Genomic DNA, 18,536 nt, shown 5'->3' with positions numbered 1-18,536 from the left:
TAAAATTCTCATAAACCGAATCCAAGAACATATCAAAATGGTCATCCATCCTGATTAAGTAGGCTTCATCCCAGGGTTGCACCGTTGGTTCAATACACAGAAATCCATCAACATAATCCACTATGTATACAAACTCTAAGAAAAAGAACTAAATGATCATTTCATTAGATGTTGGGAAAGCATCCACTATGTTCAAAGCAGCCTTATACACAATAGCCGGAAGATGGAAAGAATTCAGATGACCTTCATCAGAGGAACTGATACATAAAATATGGTAGGTACATCTATACTATGAAGTGCTACTGAGCTATTAAAAGCAATGACTTCTTGATATTAATAGGAAAATAGATGGAAGTAGAACATGTCATCCTGAGTGACATAAATAAATCACAAAAACCCCCCAAAAATCTCACACATGGTATGCACTCACCGATAAGTGGATAATAGTCCAAATGTTTGAATTACCCAAGATACAATCCACAGACCACATGAAGCTCAAGGAGAAGGACGACCAAAGTGTAGATGCACAGTACTTCCTAAAAGGGGTAACAAAAATATTCATAGAAAGAGATATGGAGACAAAGTTTTGAACAGAGACAAAAGGAATGGCCTTTCATAGACTGCCCCACCTGGACATCCAGCCCATATATATACAGCCACCAAGCCCAGACAATATTGCTAATTCTGATAAGTGCATGCTAATAGGAGCCTGATATAGCTTTCTCCTGAGAGACTCAGCCAGAGCATGACAAACACAGAGGTAAATGCTAGCAGCAACCATTGAACTGAGAACGGGGTCCTCATTGGAGGAGTTAGAGAAAGGATTAAAGAAAGGATTAAGGAGCTTGCAACCCCATAAGAAAAACAAGACCAAAAAGCCAGAACTCTCAGGGACTAAATCACTACCCAAAGAGTATACATGGACAGACCCATGGCTGAGGTTGCATATGTAGCAGAGCATGGCTTTATTGGGCACCAGTGGGAAACCTGTGGTCCTGCCAAGGCTGTACTCCCCAGTGTAGGGGAATGTCAACACTGGGAGGTGGGAAGGGGTGGGTGGTTGGGAGTAGAAACACCCTCATAAAAGAAGGGGCAAGGGGTTGGGGATTTAGCTCAGTGGTAGAGTGCTTGCCTAGGAAGTGCAAGGCCCTGGGTTCGGTCCCCAGCTCCGAAAAAAAGAACCAAAAAAAAAAAAAAAAAGAAGGGGCAAGGTGGTTAGGATATGTGGTTTATGGACTAGAAACAGAAAGGGGATAACATTTGAAAAATACAACTTAAAAAATACAATAAAAAAGAAATGTAAATAAATAAAATATCCAACGAAAAATGGAGCTGAGATCTAAACGAGATTTCTCATAAGAGGAAATGCAATTGGCTGAGAAACATTTTAAAAAACTGTTCAATGTCTGTTCAAGGAAGTGCAAATCAGAACTATTTTTTGATCTTTTCTTAAATCTGTAATAATGACTAAGATCAATAAAATAATTGACAGCTCGTTATGTCAAGGGTGTAGAGTAAGAAGAATACTTACTCATTGTGGGTGGGAGTACAAACATACTGCTGCTATGGAAATCAGTCTGACAGTTCCTTGGGAAGATGGAAATGCATGTACAACATAATCTATGTCTCCCACTTTTGGGCTTATGCCCAGAAAACACTTGATTCATAATAGCTAAAAATTGGGAGCCTAGTCCTCTGTCAATGGATAAATGAGTGAAGACCATGTAGTACATTTACAGGATAGAATGTTACTCAGCTGTTTAAAACAATGAAATCATGAAACGTTTAAGTAGCCTTCACTATCCTAGAGCTTATTCCATAGCATCTCTCATTTCAGCTAAAAATCCTAGGATGATGGACACTTCCAAGAATCTATGATGGTGAATTTGCCCAGACTATTAGCAATAGGGGAACTTGAAATGTCCACCCCCTATAACTAGAAAGTACTTCCAATGAAAGGTTGGGTACGTCACCCCAGCCACAATACGTTCAACCCACAATTTTTTCGGTCTACAAGATGTGCAGGAATAAAGAGGGAGCAGACATTGAGGTAATGGCCAAAATCTGACTAGCCCAAATTGAGGCCCATGACATGAAGGGCCACCCCTGACACAGTTAATGATATTGTGCTATACTGGCAGACAGGAACCTAGCACAAATGACATCTGAGAGACTTTATTCAAAAACTGATGGAAGCAGATACAGAGTCCCACAGCCAAACATCAGGCGGTGGTTGAGAAATTTTATGGTAGAGGCGAAGGACTGAAGGAGACAAAAAAGTCAAAGACACCATTAGAAACCTAATACAGTAGAAGCTCCTAAAATACATACATTTATGAAAATGATACAAATGAAATTGCCAAATAATGGAGAGGGTGAAGTCCCAACTGAACATCTCTTGTCACCGAATGAAGCTTCAAATACTGGGACTGCATTATATCTAGTCAAGTTGTTGGCCAACGGGTGCCATAGGAACTCCGAAACAGTGTAGGCTATTGCCAAGCTTATTGACTGATGCCACAAACTGAGAGTAAGTTCCTATTGCTGAAGACAATACATACACAACTTATTGAAAACAAAGAAGTTTGAATAGTTACTATCTTGAGCCATTACTTATAGTGACTAGTGTTCATGGTACCAGAAGATATTCTGCTTGCCACCTACGGGGGAAAGTAAACACATACAACTGCCCCATAAACGCTTGGATCTACAATACTTATTTGCCTATGAAATAGTCTGGTCTCTTTTGACAAAAATCCAAGATGATAGGCCCATAAGCTTCCATGGATTCTCCTGTCTCTATGCCTTACCTTCCATAGGAGCACTGTGATTAGAGAATTACAGTACCAACAACAGCTTTACATGGGTGCTGGGGATTAGAATACAGGCCCCAACATTTTCACACCAAGCACTTTACTCTCTGCACTGAACCTTCTCCTCAGCTCCTAATTTGACTTTCTAAAGTAATATTATGGGGCCATTCTTGAGTAAAGACACCGGTTGTATAAGCCTAAAATTTGATTTCCAGAATCCACATAAAGGCTAAAGGAGAGAAACAGCTCCACATTTTTGTCCTCTGATATCCATGTGTCACCGTGGCATATATATCATGTGCAAACACACGTATAAACATACTGATTAATTAATTAACTTTTTAAAAATAAAATTAAAACATTATTTGCATAGAATGAAACTGATTACTATTTTAAATCTATGTAATTTATTTATCACATAACAAATTGGTAATACAGAAAGTGAGTCCTAAGTCTTTTACAGCTCACATACCATGCATTAATGAAAAGAAACTGGGCTAGGTTTCCTTTTAATTAAATTCTACAATTTCCTTGCAGTGTCCTGTAAGTAACTTTGATGCTCTTACTGTTCCCACAAATGATTTATTAGTTATTTCTAAGCCTGGGTCACCAAGGTCTCCTGTGTTTATTTGCTACTGTAGATGTGCAAAATTGTAATAAGTATTGATCTTAATATTAGGAAACCCTCTTTCTATGCAAAGAGTTCAGAACATCACCTCTTTGCAACAGCAGCCATTCTTTTGAACCTATTTTTCAGGAATAGTGAAAGTAAGAAATTTATTTTCTTCTAATGGTATTGCATGATCAATGAGAAAGTTAATCCACATGATTAAAAACAGAAATTGTGAACCCCTATGAATTCGAAAACTACAATTTTTGTATGCATGTCTAGATTTAATCAATGGTCACCAGAAATAATCATTTTTACAATACATAGACAAGAATCTTTGTGGTGAAATAACTAAGAGAGAAAGGCTGTGAACAACTGCCAGAAATGTGATATGATGATTCTGTTTTTACAAATATAGGTTCTTTTATGACACTCGGGTTCCATTTTCTTCTAGTTAAAAGTTCTTCACAGACTGTATTAATATTTTAGATGGAAACTGCAATATAGTAGTAATTTAAACAGCACTATACATTGTTTTGTTATTTGATATGGCATTGGCCTTAATAAATTTATAATAAACATCAATGAAAACCAATGTTGTATTCAGTGATTCTTGCATAACTTATGCAAGACCCTAGTTAACAAAAGAAAAATGCAGCAAGGAATAAGAGGTTGTCTAAAAATTGGATAATTTGAGAACTATAGGATCTAAAGTATCTACATGCAGTTCTCAAAAATTTGTAGGATTGGGGACTGAGGAACAGTAACAGAACTGGAAACAAAAAGCATTGGAGGACGATTACTCATGATAGGTAAGGCAAGTGCTGTCTCTGTATGAAACCTGTAGTGAAGGTTTACTAATCATAACATACTGGCTTGATTAAAGGATAGTTGCTATACATTTAAATATAAATATAATGAACAAAAAGTGACTTGTTATATTAACAACTGACCATATTGACAGGAAAGTGAAAGCATTGTGGATCAACTGAAAGAATTCAAATGTGCTAATCACAAACACTTAATATTTAGTGTTTCATTGAGGAATGTGTAGGAATAGTAAAATCTGTTCCAAATTAGGACAAAAGTAAAAGAAAGTGAAGTTGAGATAGTTTTGAAGGCAGGCTTAAAAATTAATTATGGCTTTTTTTTACTTAATGATATTGGCAATGGTATTTCAAGTGCATTACAAAATTAAACACTACAAGCAATTGTGATGATTTGTTATATATATATATATATATATATATATATATCTTATATATCACATCATCTTATTATACAATGAACATTCCCTCAACACATTTTTCCATTATCCTAAGTTAGGATAATAATGTAATTTTAACTAAAAATTAATAGGATGAGATGAGGTAATAATTGAAGGAGCTGTTTAAAGAAAATATGCATATTTGTAGTTATAATACTAGATGCCAGCATATTTTTCACAAATATAAAGCTTATAACAACATGAAATTGATCCTGAAACTGAAAATATTCATAATTTTTATAAATTAAAAAAACTCAAGAAACACGAACCAAAGACAGTGAAAGATTTTACTTTAGTATTCAGGCTCCAAGGAGGAACTCTGTCCCAGAAAGCATTAGCAGCCAACTCAAACTGTTTGGGCAACTTGAACCCAAAGAGCAGTTGAATAAAAAAAATAGCAATTTCATAATCAAATGTAAAGAGAAATAAGCACACACAGTATTTTTAAATATGTAGACAAGGCAGTTCGACTTTCTAAATCTACCCAGAAAAGATCAAATATTTTGAGACTTAAGTAACCAGCGTGTTGATATTTGTAAACAGAAGGTACATATGTGTATGAGTTGGGTTTCAAAATATCTTCCCATAAATTAGTACTCATGGACAGATATTTCTGCATTTTACATGCAAACTAAATAAAGGTATAAATTTGTTGAATATCATAATATTTCCCCAGTTAATAACTACTGCTGCACAGATATCTCAAAATTTTAAATGCATATTGGATAGAGGTAACAATTTAATTATGATAAATCACACAGTAACAGCATTCATTCTGTTGGGACTGACAAATGTCCCACAACTAAAAACTCTGATCTTCATCTTTCTGTTACTCACCTATGTGGTGAGTATGACTGGGAACCTCACAATCATTTCCATAAGCTTTATAGATTCACACCTAAAGACTGTTATGTACTTTTTCCTACAAAATTTCTCCTTCCTAGAAATTTCATTTACAACTGCTTGCATTCCCAGATACTTATACAACATCTCAACAGGTGACAATACAATCACATATAACAACTGTATCATTCAAATATTTTGTACTGATTTTTTGTGTAACAGAAATTTTTCTGCTGGCCATCATGTCCTATGACTTATATGTAGCCATCTGCAAACCTCTGTACTATATCACCATCATGAGCAGCAGGATCTGTACAAGACTTACCCTCTGTTGCTGGGCAGCTGGCTTGTTTGTGATCCTGCCACCACTTAGTCTGGGCCTCAGTCTGGAATTCTGTTACTCTGTTATCGACCATTTTGCCTGTGATGCATATGCCCTCCTAAAAATCTCATGCACAGACAATTGGCTCAGAGAGCAGATAGTGATAGTTTGTGCAGTGTTTACATTTATCATGACTCTTGTGTGTGTAGTTCGTTCCTATCTGTATAATCAAGACCATTCTAAGATTCCATTCTGCCCAGCAGAGGAAAAAGGACTTTTCTACCTGTTCTTCCCACATGATTGTAATTACCATCACCTATGTCAGCTGCATCTTCATCTACATTAAACCTTCAGCAAAGGACTCAGTGGCTATCAATAAGGGTGTGATGGTTCTCACTACTTCCATTGCTCCCATGTTGAGCCCATTCATTTATACCTTGAGGAACAAACAAGTAAAGCAAGCCTTCAATGACCTTGTTAAAAGAATTGCACTGTTATTCAAGAAGCAGGAAAATTTACTACTATAGAGAGACGGTTTTTATTGAAAATATATTTCATACATCAACTGTACTTTAAATTTTTTATATTTAACTTAACTGGGAAACTTCATTACATTTAAATGTCCGTAGAATTTCTGAACATGAAATACTTTCAGAAAATATATAATGTTAAAGCATCAGGCAATGATGTAGCAGTATCAGTGAATAATTGTGTTTATTGTCTATTCTAAATTCAGCTTTCATGAAGTTCTATCTATTCCTTGGTATCCTCACAAAATTGGTTCAAGAGCGCCCACAGCATGCTAAAATATTTCTATGGAGATCAGTCTGGAGGTTCCTCAGAAAACTGGACATTGAACTACCTGAGGACCCAGCTATAACTCTCTTCGGCATATACCCAAAAGATGCCCCAACATATACCAAAGAAATGCTCCACTATGTTCATAGCAGTCTTATTTATAATAGCCAGAAGCTGGAAAGAACCCAGATGCCCTTCAACAGAGGAATGGATACAGAAAATGTGGTACATCTACACAATGGAATACTACTCAGCTATCAAAAACAATCACTTTATGAAATTCATAGGCAAATGGATGGAACTGGAAAATATCATCCGGAGTGAGGTAACCCAATCACAGAAAAACACACATGATATGCACTCATTGATAAGTGGATATTAGCCCAAATGCTGAAATTACCCTAGATGCACAGAACACATGAAACACAAGAAGAGGACGAAAATGTGATTGCTTCAATCTTTCTTTAAAAGGGGAACAAGAATACCCTTGGGAGGGAATAGGGAGGCAAAGTTTAGAACAGAGGCTGAAGGAACACCCATTCAGATCCTGCCCAACATGTGGCCCATACATATATAGCCACCAAACTAGATAAGATGGTTGAAGCAAACAGGTGCCGGCTGACAGGAACCGGATATAGATCTCTGCTGAGACACAGCCAGAATATGGCAAATACATAGGTGAATGCCAGCAACAAACCACTGAACTAAGAATGGGACCACCGTTGAAGGAATCAGAGAAAGGACTGAAATAGGTTGAAGAGGCTCGATTCCCCATATGAACAACAATGCCAACCAACGAGAGCTTCCAGGGACTAAGCCACTACCCAAACACCATACATGGATTGACCCTGGGCTTCAACCTCATAGGTAGCAAAGAATAGCCTAGTAAGAGCACCAGTGCAGGGGGAAGCCCTTGGTCCTGCCAAGAGTGAACCACCAGTGAACCTGATTTTTGGGGGGAGGGCGGTAATGGGGGGAGGATGAGGAGGTGAACTCCCACACAGAAGGGGAGGGGGAGCGGTTAGCGGGATGTTGGCCCGGAAACCGGGAAAGTGAATAACAATTGAAATGTAAATAAGGAATAGCCAAAATAATAAAGATGGAGAAAAAAAATATTTGTGTGCATGTGTCTTGCATTAGATGTCTCAGTATTCCTATATACCTATGTAAGTTCTCTTGGGTACTTTAAATTATCTCCAGATTAACATAAGTGCAGAACAAAAGTTAATTTCTATGTAAATGTTTAGGGACTTATGAGAATAGACTGAGCAGTATATGCGCAAAATTTGTTCAAATGATCCCTACCTTTTAGTTGACTCCTGCATCACACATAGTTATCTAGGGAGCACTAGTATTTTATTATGTACTCTAAAAACTAAACTGAGGAAAAAAGAATGGGTTTAAAACAAATAGATTTAATATTACAAATAATATTTAATCCTGATTTAATAATAGTTAATGCTTTTACCTTTACACTTTAATGAAAATGATAATTCTACAATCCTATTCTAAGATATGCAGTAAGTACAAATTATTCTTTATCTTGTTTTAAATACAAAATTTAATCTCTTATTAAACTATCTCTACCATAAATATATTCTAAGGTATAACTTAAGAAAGCTATAAATGCCTCATAGTAATATTGATTCATTCGTGAAAACTAAAAAAAAAAAAAAAAAAGACAGAGCAAGAGAGAGAAAGAATGCATTTTTTAAATTGTGGATTGGGGAGAAGAATTGACAGTTAAAAGCACACAGGTTCACACAGATTGTGAAACAGACACCTAGTTTATAACTCAGCATTCTGAAGCCTCTTATCCTCTGCTACTTGATCAAATATATGTCTGTTTATTGACACCAAGTAAAGAGATGTTTTTTCTATGACAGTTGATGGTTGCATTAAACTTTGAGTACAATTACTCATGGAAAGTCAGCTTAATACGATTACAAATTAAAACAATAATAGTAATAATAAAAGGGGCTATACCTCTAGTCATAGTTTGCCCTCTATAACAGCAGTAAACTATCTGATAGGTTAAGGATCTACTGCTCAAGATGTAACCCATGCCTGACACTGTTCAAGTAGCCATTACCTGGGACCAGATGGACCATGGACAAAGGGAAAAGCCTAATACTATTTTTCTCCTTAATTACTGTACAAATGTAATGGCTCATAACAACAATTTGACAGACCCATAGATCAGTGTTCTGCTCATCCATCATCAAAGATGCTTCTACCTGGTGTAGAGGGGAACAAATATAGAGACTCAAAAATAAGAAATGTGCAAATAGTGAGAGACATTGGAATACTTATTCCTAAGTTTGAGGACAAGTCACTGCATTAAGTACTTAGAGAACCCCCAAAATTAGGAGGCAGAAAGACTACAAAAGTCAGGGAGGATGGAAGACACAAAAGAAGCAATGCCTTCCAGACACTGAAAGCTAACACACTTATGAACTCACAGACACGGTGAAGCATGCACAGAGACTGCACACAGCTAAGCCAAATGGGTTCCCAGAACTGAGAGTGGGAAGCAGACAGGATCTCTATCCATAACAAAGAAGTTATCTCCAATAGACAACTACTCACAAAAGAAAAATTGTTTTTCTACAACAGGGTCTTGTTTAGTAAACAAATCACATTTCAGTGCTTAGCCCATGTCTTGCAGTGTATGAGCTACGTGAAATGCACTCAGAGGGTATTTGGGGGTATATTTTGTCTCATCATTCTTTTGGCAATTTTTTTTTGCCTCACTGCTATTTTGTTTAAAAATTTAATTTTCAATTGTTTGTGTGTGTGAATATGTGAGAGAATTGTGTGTGTGTGTGTGTGTGTGTGTGTGTGCGTGTGTGTGAGTGAGAGAGAGGGGGAGGGGAGAACGTATGTGTCTGTGTTATATCTTTGTATTTCCTTGTTTGTTTGGTAGTTTGTTTTTGAAACAGAGAGAAAAAGATGGCCTAGGTAGGATAGATAGGGAGATGGGGTGAATCTAGGAGGAGGGAAGAGAAACTGTGATGAAAATATGTTCTATGGAAAAATCTCTTGTCATTAAAAACTAAAAGAAGTACACAGACTTAGCATTAGGAAGGCTAAATATATAATCACAAATAGGCCTTTGATGGATTTCTTGTGTTGGGTGAATTGCCTACATCTTTAATCTTCAGTTTCTTGTTTAAAATGAAATTACAATTTCCAGAGAATATTTGAAAAATCAAATATAATTATATTAAAATTGTTCTTTATATGTATGTCATATTCAGACTCCAAAATTAGCACATTTTCTTTTTTGAACGAATATTTACAATAGTTGTAATTTTAAAACGTACCATTTATTAAACTATTTGTTAGTTTTTATTTAAAAACTCAGTTGGACATTGAAAATTTTTATTATTCATAAATGAAGCATTGTGGTTCAGAAAGACTGTATAATATTTACTAATTTGATGTAGCTAGCAAATATCAAATATAATCTTAGATCACTTATGAAGAAATGTACTCTTTAAACACAGTTCTACATACACTGTATTTGAAATTAAACACAGTCTTGCATAGCCTACATTTGAATAAAAGCGGACAGAGTAATTCCTTCCTTTTAATCAGTACAAAATAGGATTTACATACTAAAACAGAATATGCAATTTAATATAATTTCAATATATCATTTTGAAATATAGTTTGATATAATTTACTTAGTTTGGATAAAGTTGAGTTATTAATTTAAAAATATAATTTTAAAACTAAGAATTCAAATGGAGTCATGGTGGATCATGTCACTCTCATAAAACATCAGTTATTAAGTGAAAATTGCCCTACAAGATATCAAATGTCACCTGTGTCTTATTAGCAAGGCTGAGGCCCAAAGTATGCAAAACTACACAGGCTATTACATTGACTATTTCAGAACTCCAGTTCTGAAAACACTGCACACCTTGAATGCAGGAAATAGAGAAAACAATATCAAGACACCTAGAGAACTTTCTGTTTGTTAAAATATTTCATAGTGCTGAAAAGTGTCATATAGTCTTCAGGGGAAGAAATCCATGAATGATCTTACCCAACACTAGACACTTCATGCTGTGATACTGTCCTGCTAGAAAAGATGTGTCTACTTGTGCAATAGTGGCAAGACTATCTGGGATAACAAAACATTTTACAATTGGATCTGAGGACTTCTCTCCAGGATAGAATTCTGTATTTTGTGCTGTTGTCATGGTCAAAAGTCAATGGATAAGGAAGTCATAGGTGCAAGTATTTGAAATGGTAATATTACCAAATTCTTTCTACATGATTTTGTTTATACCCACAGACCTGCTGCTCTCAGTCTTTTTCCACATAGCTTTTTTTTTAAGTGAGTAGCAGTCATTGGAAAGACACATAACTGGTCAATATATAGAGGTACTGGGTGTTCAGCCTGAAACTGGACATGTATTTTAGTCACAATCCACCAAGCATGAGGGAAACCCAAGAAAGAGGAGGTAGAAAGAATGTAAGAATAAGAAGATGGGAGGCATGCTATGAATACCATCTGATGGAAATGGCATGTCTATCACACTCATGGGGTCACAGGAGCTGTGGTGACCTGCATAAGACCTGCATAAGTCAATCAAAATCCCAGCATAGAGAAGACAGGTGATCTCCAGATCCAACCCCTAAAAAGGAACTATTGGCAGTGTATACCCAATGGAAGAGAGATTCATTGATTTTTAAGGATGTGGCCACTGGTAAATTCCCCATGCTCCAGAAGGTGACCTCACATTCATGAACATATTGGCAACCCTAAGTGAGTTATGAACAAACAAACAGTAAAAAGGTATGAGGTTGTGAGGGAATGAGTTGAAGAGAAGAAATGGGAGGTATAAAATTTTTATTATATACATGCATGAAATTCTCAAATATGAAAATTTCAAATTAAGTGGTTAAATAATGAATCAATTTTAATATTATTTTCCACTACCATTCATATATATATATATATATATACACACACACACACACACACACACACACACACACATATATATATATATATATATATAATTTTATTGGTTAAGAGTGGCTAAGAGTGTTCGCTGAACTATTGACCATAAGGAACAGAGTTTGGATATCAGTAGTCACATAGAGTCTGAGCATATCCCATTCTTGCCTATAACCCAAGAACTGAAGAGAAGAGAAAAAAGTGGAAACTGAAATATGGGAGCACAACAAAACTAGTTAGGCTTTGTTGATGCTGGACGTAGCTGAACTCCAGGTTCATTGAGAGATTCTGCCCCAAAAGAACAAGGCAATAGTGACAGACAGAAATGGCCAATACTCTAATCTGGTCTCCACATAGACATTCACATTCACACATATGTACCCGAACTCCTACACTTGCACACCACCCCATTTAAACACAAAAAGAAATAGCCATGATAAGACACACACACAACCTAAAGGAATATGAATGTGATACAATTTTTTAATCTAAATTAGAAAAGGAAGATTGGGAAATGGTGCTCAATGAAACAGAGAAGAAAATAATAAAGAAAAATGTATCACACCACATGTAAATGAATTTTACCATTAGCATCGTATTTTTTGAAGATAAACATAATGACCAAAACAAGTTCATGTTTCACAATGTGGTTATTTATCAAATGTTTTCATAACATTTACATTGATCCCCAAATCTCCAGGAGAATGGTCCAAAGAAGAGGAATGTTAAACAATAATTACAGAGATTTAAAAAAAAAAACTTTACATTTTTTAAAATTCAAGGAACTAGAAAGATGGATAAGGGGTTAAAAGTTAGCTGATTGTTCAAGTACAGTGTTGCAATTTGCAGCACATACACGGATAAACACACACACACACACACACACACACACACACACACACGCACGCACACGCTGCCTTAAAACAATCTGTAAATCCAGGGGATTCAATGTCTTCCATTGAGTATGAAACTTACAATAGTTACACAGAAATGTATGCAGGCATATAGGCAGGCAAAGTACCCTGTACACAAAAAAATACTGAGAACCAATGAGCTCATAATATAAAGTGTTTCCTACATTTTTGAGGGCACAGAATGACATTCATTTTAACCCATCTGTTCATTTTTTTCTATTAAACATTACTCTATTAATCAAGTCCTTGAAGGCTTGTTTTACTTGTTGATTTCTTAAGGTGTAAATAAAAGGGTTCAGCATGGGAGCAATTGAAGTATTGAGAACAGCCACTCCTTTGGTCAGTGATGCTCTTTCATTTGCCGAAGGTTTGACATACATGAAAATGCAGCTGCCATAAGAGATGGAGATGACAATCATGTGAGACGAACAGGTGGAGAAAGCCTTTTTCCTCTGACTAGCAGATGGGAACTTCAGAATGGTGCTGATGATGCAGATGTATGACAAAATCACTAGAGCCAGTGTGAACAACAGAGTGATGGAAGCACAATAAAGGCCAAATGCCTCTAAATGCTTTGTATCTGAGCAAGACAGTTGTAGAATAGGAGAGTAATCACAAGAGAAGTGATCAATGGTATTGGAAGCACAAAAATCTAACTTGAGGATAAGCATGATTAAAGGGAAGATGCTCAGAAATCCTGCCAGCCATGAGGTGAGGACAAGAAGTGTGCAGACTTTCTGATTCATGATGATAACATAGTGCAGTGGCTTGCAGATGGCAACATAGCGATCATAAGACATAGCTGTTAGAAGAAAGAACTCAGACACTCCCAGGGAAAGGAAGAAATATAACTGAGCCAAACAGTTGTTATAGGAAATGGTCTTCACTTTAGTGATTATTGACTCCAGAAATCTAGGGATGGAAACACTGGTGAATATAATTTCTAAGAAGGAGAAATTCTGGAGGAAGAAATACATAGGAGTCTTTAACTGGGAGTCCAGCAAGGTGAGAATGATAATGGTTAGGTTTCCAGTGACACTTAATATATAAGCAATAAATAAAAGGATGAAGATAAGAATCTGAACTTCTGGTGTGTCTGATATGCCCAGAAGCACAAAGTCAGTTATCCTAGAGTGGTTTCTCATACTGATTTATTGGTCATAGAATCTACTGATAAAAAAGAAATCAAAGTTTAACCATATGTGAAAGGAACAAAAGTTTAAATACTGTTGTTACTATATTCCAGGAAGCAAAGCAATGGAGCATTTCCAATTTTCCAATTTCCTCTCATCCTTTTAAACAAGAAATATCTTAATGAAAAGAAATATTTTTGTACATGGGTATTTAAAGCTTGTTGGGCAATTATACACAAACACACTACATTGGTTCTAATTTCTACATGTGTAATGTACTTTTGAACTATAGATTTATAAAACAATGTTTTAATACCATCTTCGTTTTTAATATAAAACATTGATTTTTGGTTTCACATACTATATGCTTTCACAACTGAATATAACATTAAATTTCAAACTTCAAAAATATTTCCAAACTTCTATAGTTTAGTAGTGGAAACTGGGCACATGATCATACTTACTAAACTTAATAGCTGCCATGCTTATTTTCAAAATTAATATGTGTTATTTTAAAATGGCTATGGAAGAAAATATGTTTGCAAACTTAGAAATTCTAATAGACTTTCTTTTATTATAAAAACAAGTCCTTAGTTTGTGAGAATTAAAACATGGGCCAGGGGAAAGAATTAAACAGGGCCAGGAATCAATATCTATTTTCTATGAATTGTGACACACTTGTATGATTTTAAAATTATTTTACTAAGTTTATTTTTGATTCTATCTTTAAAATTTCTTGAGGACAAAAGGAACTCAAACAATGGGTTTCTTTTTCTTCATCTCAAAGTGATTGATGTCTTCCTTCTCAAAGAGTTACCAGAATGAATAAAATTATGTATTGGAATTATTTCTCAGAGATCTACTCTCTAACCTATATGACTTCCATCAGTCCTATTATCTCCTGATATTTAACAAACACTACAGAATCTATGGTGTAACATGAAATTTGTTGTACTAGTTTCTGTTCTGTTAAGTTCAGCAAGAGATAAGTACTAACACTGATGATGGATATTACTCACATTTTTATATTTTAGTCTTCCAGTTCTCCATGATTTTTTATTTTTAGAAATATACATTTTCATCAATAGGCCATCAAAAATGACAAATAACTGTTATGTAAGCTACATGATAGTTAAAATATAATAAAATCTAAATTTGAAAGTAATAAATATGTTTAAATTATAATTTGGGGATCCTTGCATTTTTCCAGTAAATTAACCTTTCATGGTGGGATAAAAAACATTTTTCACAAATATAAAATATACTGTTTAGTATTTATGGCAATACCATTCAGATATAGTACCACACAGTAGTCATCCACGGTTTAATTTCTGCCACTTAAAAACATAAAAATTAGCATTCATATTATTTTTCAGAAGATTGTTTTGTCATTCAGGTCATGCTTGCCTCTCTTCATAACACCAAAATTTGACATAAAAAAATCATACATGGTGAACTACATCTGAGGATGCTAACATTCAGTAGAAATGAAAGTAAATGTACCTTGAATCTCTTTGATCACAGACACAGAATGTGATATGTACATACTATTGTTATCCTTGCAATTCTTTAAGAAATTGAAACAACTGATACTGTTTTAAGACACTGGAAGGTAAAACATTTTGAAAGTCTCTAGGTAAGATAAAATTGAAATCTATACAAGCATAAATACAACTTTACCTTCTCTGAAAGTCTATGAATCCCTGCTTTACCCAACTAAAGACAAGAAGAATGCAAGCAGAATATCGAGACATGGATGTCATGATGCATGTTTCTTGAAAACAACACAAGATAAAGAAATAGAGCAAAAAAGTGTACCAATCAACTGGTAACATCTAACTTCACTTCCCTTTGGTCAAGCAATTCTCTTTAATGAGTGTATGGACTCAGTCTATGCCCAGGAGATAATTTATTCTCATTCATTTGGGATTATTTAAACCCAGGGAAAAAAAAATCACCCAATGATGGTTTTCTTTGACAGTCTTATTGATATTTTTACTGATTAGTAATTTCTGCCAGTGTAGGGCAGAATAGGGAACTAAAGAAGTATTTGTATTAACATCTTCAAAAGTTAGACTTGTACTTTGCCTTTGTTTTCTATATTTTAACCATAAAATTTATATGTGTTCTACCATATAAGATCCAGAGCTAAAATAAAATATACTATATTATACCAGATTGTTTTATGTATTCAGCAAACATAGCTGCACACTATTATAATTTATGCAATGTAACAAACACAGACATTATGAATTTTATAAAACAAAACATCACCCAATATTCTTACTTGGTTTTCCAGTTAACCCTGAGTAATTAGTGTCATTTCTTATCAGAGTATCTTTTTAAAAACTGTATATTTGTAAGAATTTCATGGAATGTCCAATAAGACTTGTGTATAATTTATTAATTTTATCACTGGTAAAGAGTAAGCCCCTTTCCTCCAAAAAGTAATGCCTTAGACAGAACGCCATCAATGGCAATCTTAAATTTGTGATAAGGATACTGAAGTATAAGCTCTCTGGAACTGATGGCTTCTGGTGAGGGTTTGAGTGGTAAATGAATGATTCAATCTTCTTTAAGGTCTGTCCACCAGGAATTTGATCATGGTTCAGGGAGTATATGTGCATCACAAAATGGATTTCTTTTGTTAGTTTGTTTTTGTTTTGTTTTGTTTTGTTTTGTTTTGTTTTGTGTTTCTTCTTCTTTCTCTGCTTTGTCTTCTTCCCCTCATTCTCCTCCCTCTGCCCCTCTCCTCCATATCTCCATATCTCCTCCTTTCCCTCCTCCTCAGCATCCTTCTTCTTCTTCTCCTCCTCCTCCTCCTCCTCCTTCTTCTTCTTCTTCATATTCTTCATCACCTTCTAACTCCTCCTTCTCTTCTTCCTCCTCCTCATACCCAACTCTTCCTCCTACTTTTTTCCTCCTCTTCCTCCTCCTCCTCCTTTCCTTCTCCTTCTCCTTTTCTTTCTCTTTCTTTGAAATGAAGTTCCACAGGTGAGGGGTGGTTCTAGGAGGACTAGGACGTGAGGGTACTTTTGAGTGCAGGACGGGAAATTCCTTAATAATCAATAAGAATATAATGAAAAAAGAATAGGGTTAGATTCTCATTTCATTCACTTTTAGATCTCTGTTAGCACACAGCAGCATGAGTAACTAAAAATTGTTTAATGCCTTAGAAATTTAGTACTGTACTTTACCTTTGCAAAAAAAATGGACTCATGAAATCACAGCAGCTATGCTTGACTATGCAAGACATATTATATTCTTGGATTGGGAGGCATAGCTGTTCCTGGGGGAACAACCAGCTGATAATTTTCTGGTTTTATTATTATCACTACTCCATTTTATGGAAGAGTTTTTTCACATCTTCTTTAGTTTCAATTTTAAAAATTTGGTACCATTCAACAGTGACACTATCTGAACCTAGAGTTGTATTTTTATGAGGTCTTATCTACACACTCAAATCTTTAGTAAACATAGTTACATGCAGATAACTATTTCATCAGTGAGATTTGGAGGATGTGTCATAAGAAACTTGTTCATTTCACCAAAGTTTTGAATTTAAAAAAAACTTAGCTATGAGCTATTACCTATATCTCATATACAACAGTACAAAATAATATTTTCATAAAAACATGAGAATTCAAACATTTTGCATCTATCTACACACATACTCACGCACACACACAAACACTCACACATTATATACCAATAAAAAAAATAAAATGAAAGTGTGGACAGAAAGCAAGACTTCAATCAAAAATAACAGATATTAAATCTTGTAATTAATATCCCAGTATCAAGAACATATGGTGGTATGATGTCCTAATGACTTTTGTAACACCATTACTACAGTATCATCACTTGTACTCCACATAGCCACTCTCCTTAGCTGATACCACTTACTGCTTGCATCAATCCTGGGAAGACATTCTCTGTTACTATTCTGTCTAACTCTGTTTCGGGAGCCTAATAATTCCACCCAGTACCTGGTTATTAATGATCACTCTTAAGGTCTACTAGAAAAAATATCAAATAGGACAGAAATAAACATAAAATATACAGATTAAAAGGAAAAGGAGAACCAGGAAGCTTGATATTGCAGAGAAGGTTTGAGATGAGAAAGATACACAGGCTTGATCTGCATTGGAACATAGACCCTACTCATCTAAGTGTCTAACTTGTAAAAGGAAAATAACTGAGAATTTACTGATCCTAGAAAGATAGACTAATGAAATTCTATTGGAAATGACTCAAGAAGCCAAGGTCCCTTACTGGTCTAACTGCCAAACAATCATAGTGCCAAGCAGTGTGTAACAAGAAAGTGCCTAAATAAAGGACCTGAGAGACCACAGTGTTAAATTGTAGAAGTGAAACCCAGATTGCATTTGAGACCCTAAAATGTTGGAAAAGCCAGAACCATGAGATATCTGCTAAAGAAAGGTACATACTGGAAATTGGACCTGCCTAACAGAAAATGTATGTTGCAATCAACTAAGCTGAAAGGATAAAGCTGTTGCAGCCCTGAGAAACCCTTGGTCCTGTTATGGCTGGACCCCCCAGTTTTGGGAATGTCAGGACGAGGAGGCAGGAAGGGGAGTGAATAGTGTGCGGGAACGCCCTCATAGAACAAGGGGGAAGGGGATGGGATAGGGTGCTTATGTCCAGGAAATCAGAAAAGGGAATAACTTTTGAAATGTAAATAAAATATATCCAAAGATTAGGAGATAAGGTCTTCTTCAAAGAGTTGAGTCATCTGGGTATTGGAGGATTTGAAGTTTCAAAAGCCCGCCATGTTTTCTCTCTCTCTCTCTCTCTCTCTCTCTCTCTCTCTCTCTCTCTCTCTCTCTCTCTCTTTCTC

General features: G+C 35.4%; 1 protein-coding gene and 1 pseudogene across 1 annotated transcript; one reads left to right on the top strand and one right to left on the bottom strand.

Annotated features, from left to right (window-relative positions):
* Window positions 1-5,435: 5,435 nt before the first annotated feature.
* LOC116889911 lies at window positions 5,436-6,382 on the top strand (annotated as a pseudogene).
* A 6,366-nt stretch (window positions 6,383-12,748) lies between these two features.
* LOC116889910 (olfactory receptor 6C3-like) lies at window positions 12,749-13,687 on the bottom strand. The gene has a single exon (XM_032890730.1). It carries the CDS (start codon window positions 13,685-13,687, stop codon window positions 12,749-12,751), a length of 939 nt encoding a protein of 312 aa, XP_032746621.1.
* Between the last annotated feature and the right edge of the window lie 4,849 nt (window positions 13,688-18,536).

Source organism: Rattus rattus, chromosome 1 (genome assembly GCF_011064425.1).
Source record: "Rattus rattus isolate New Zealand chromosome 1, Rrattus_CSIRO_v1, whole genome shotgun sequence".
Lineage (NCBI taxonomy): Eukaryota > Metazoa > Chordata > Mammalia > Rodentia > Muridae > Rattus > Rattus rattus.
This window is presented reverse-complemented; position numbering and strand designations above follow the sequence as displayed.

Bases quoted from the DNA above. Each gene is read 5' to 3' on its own strand.
- LOC116889910 (XM_032890730.1), bottom strand. From the start codon at position 13,687: ATGAGAAACCACTCTAGGATAACTGACTTTGTGCTTCTGGGCATATCA.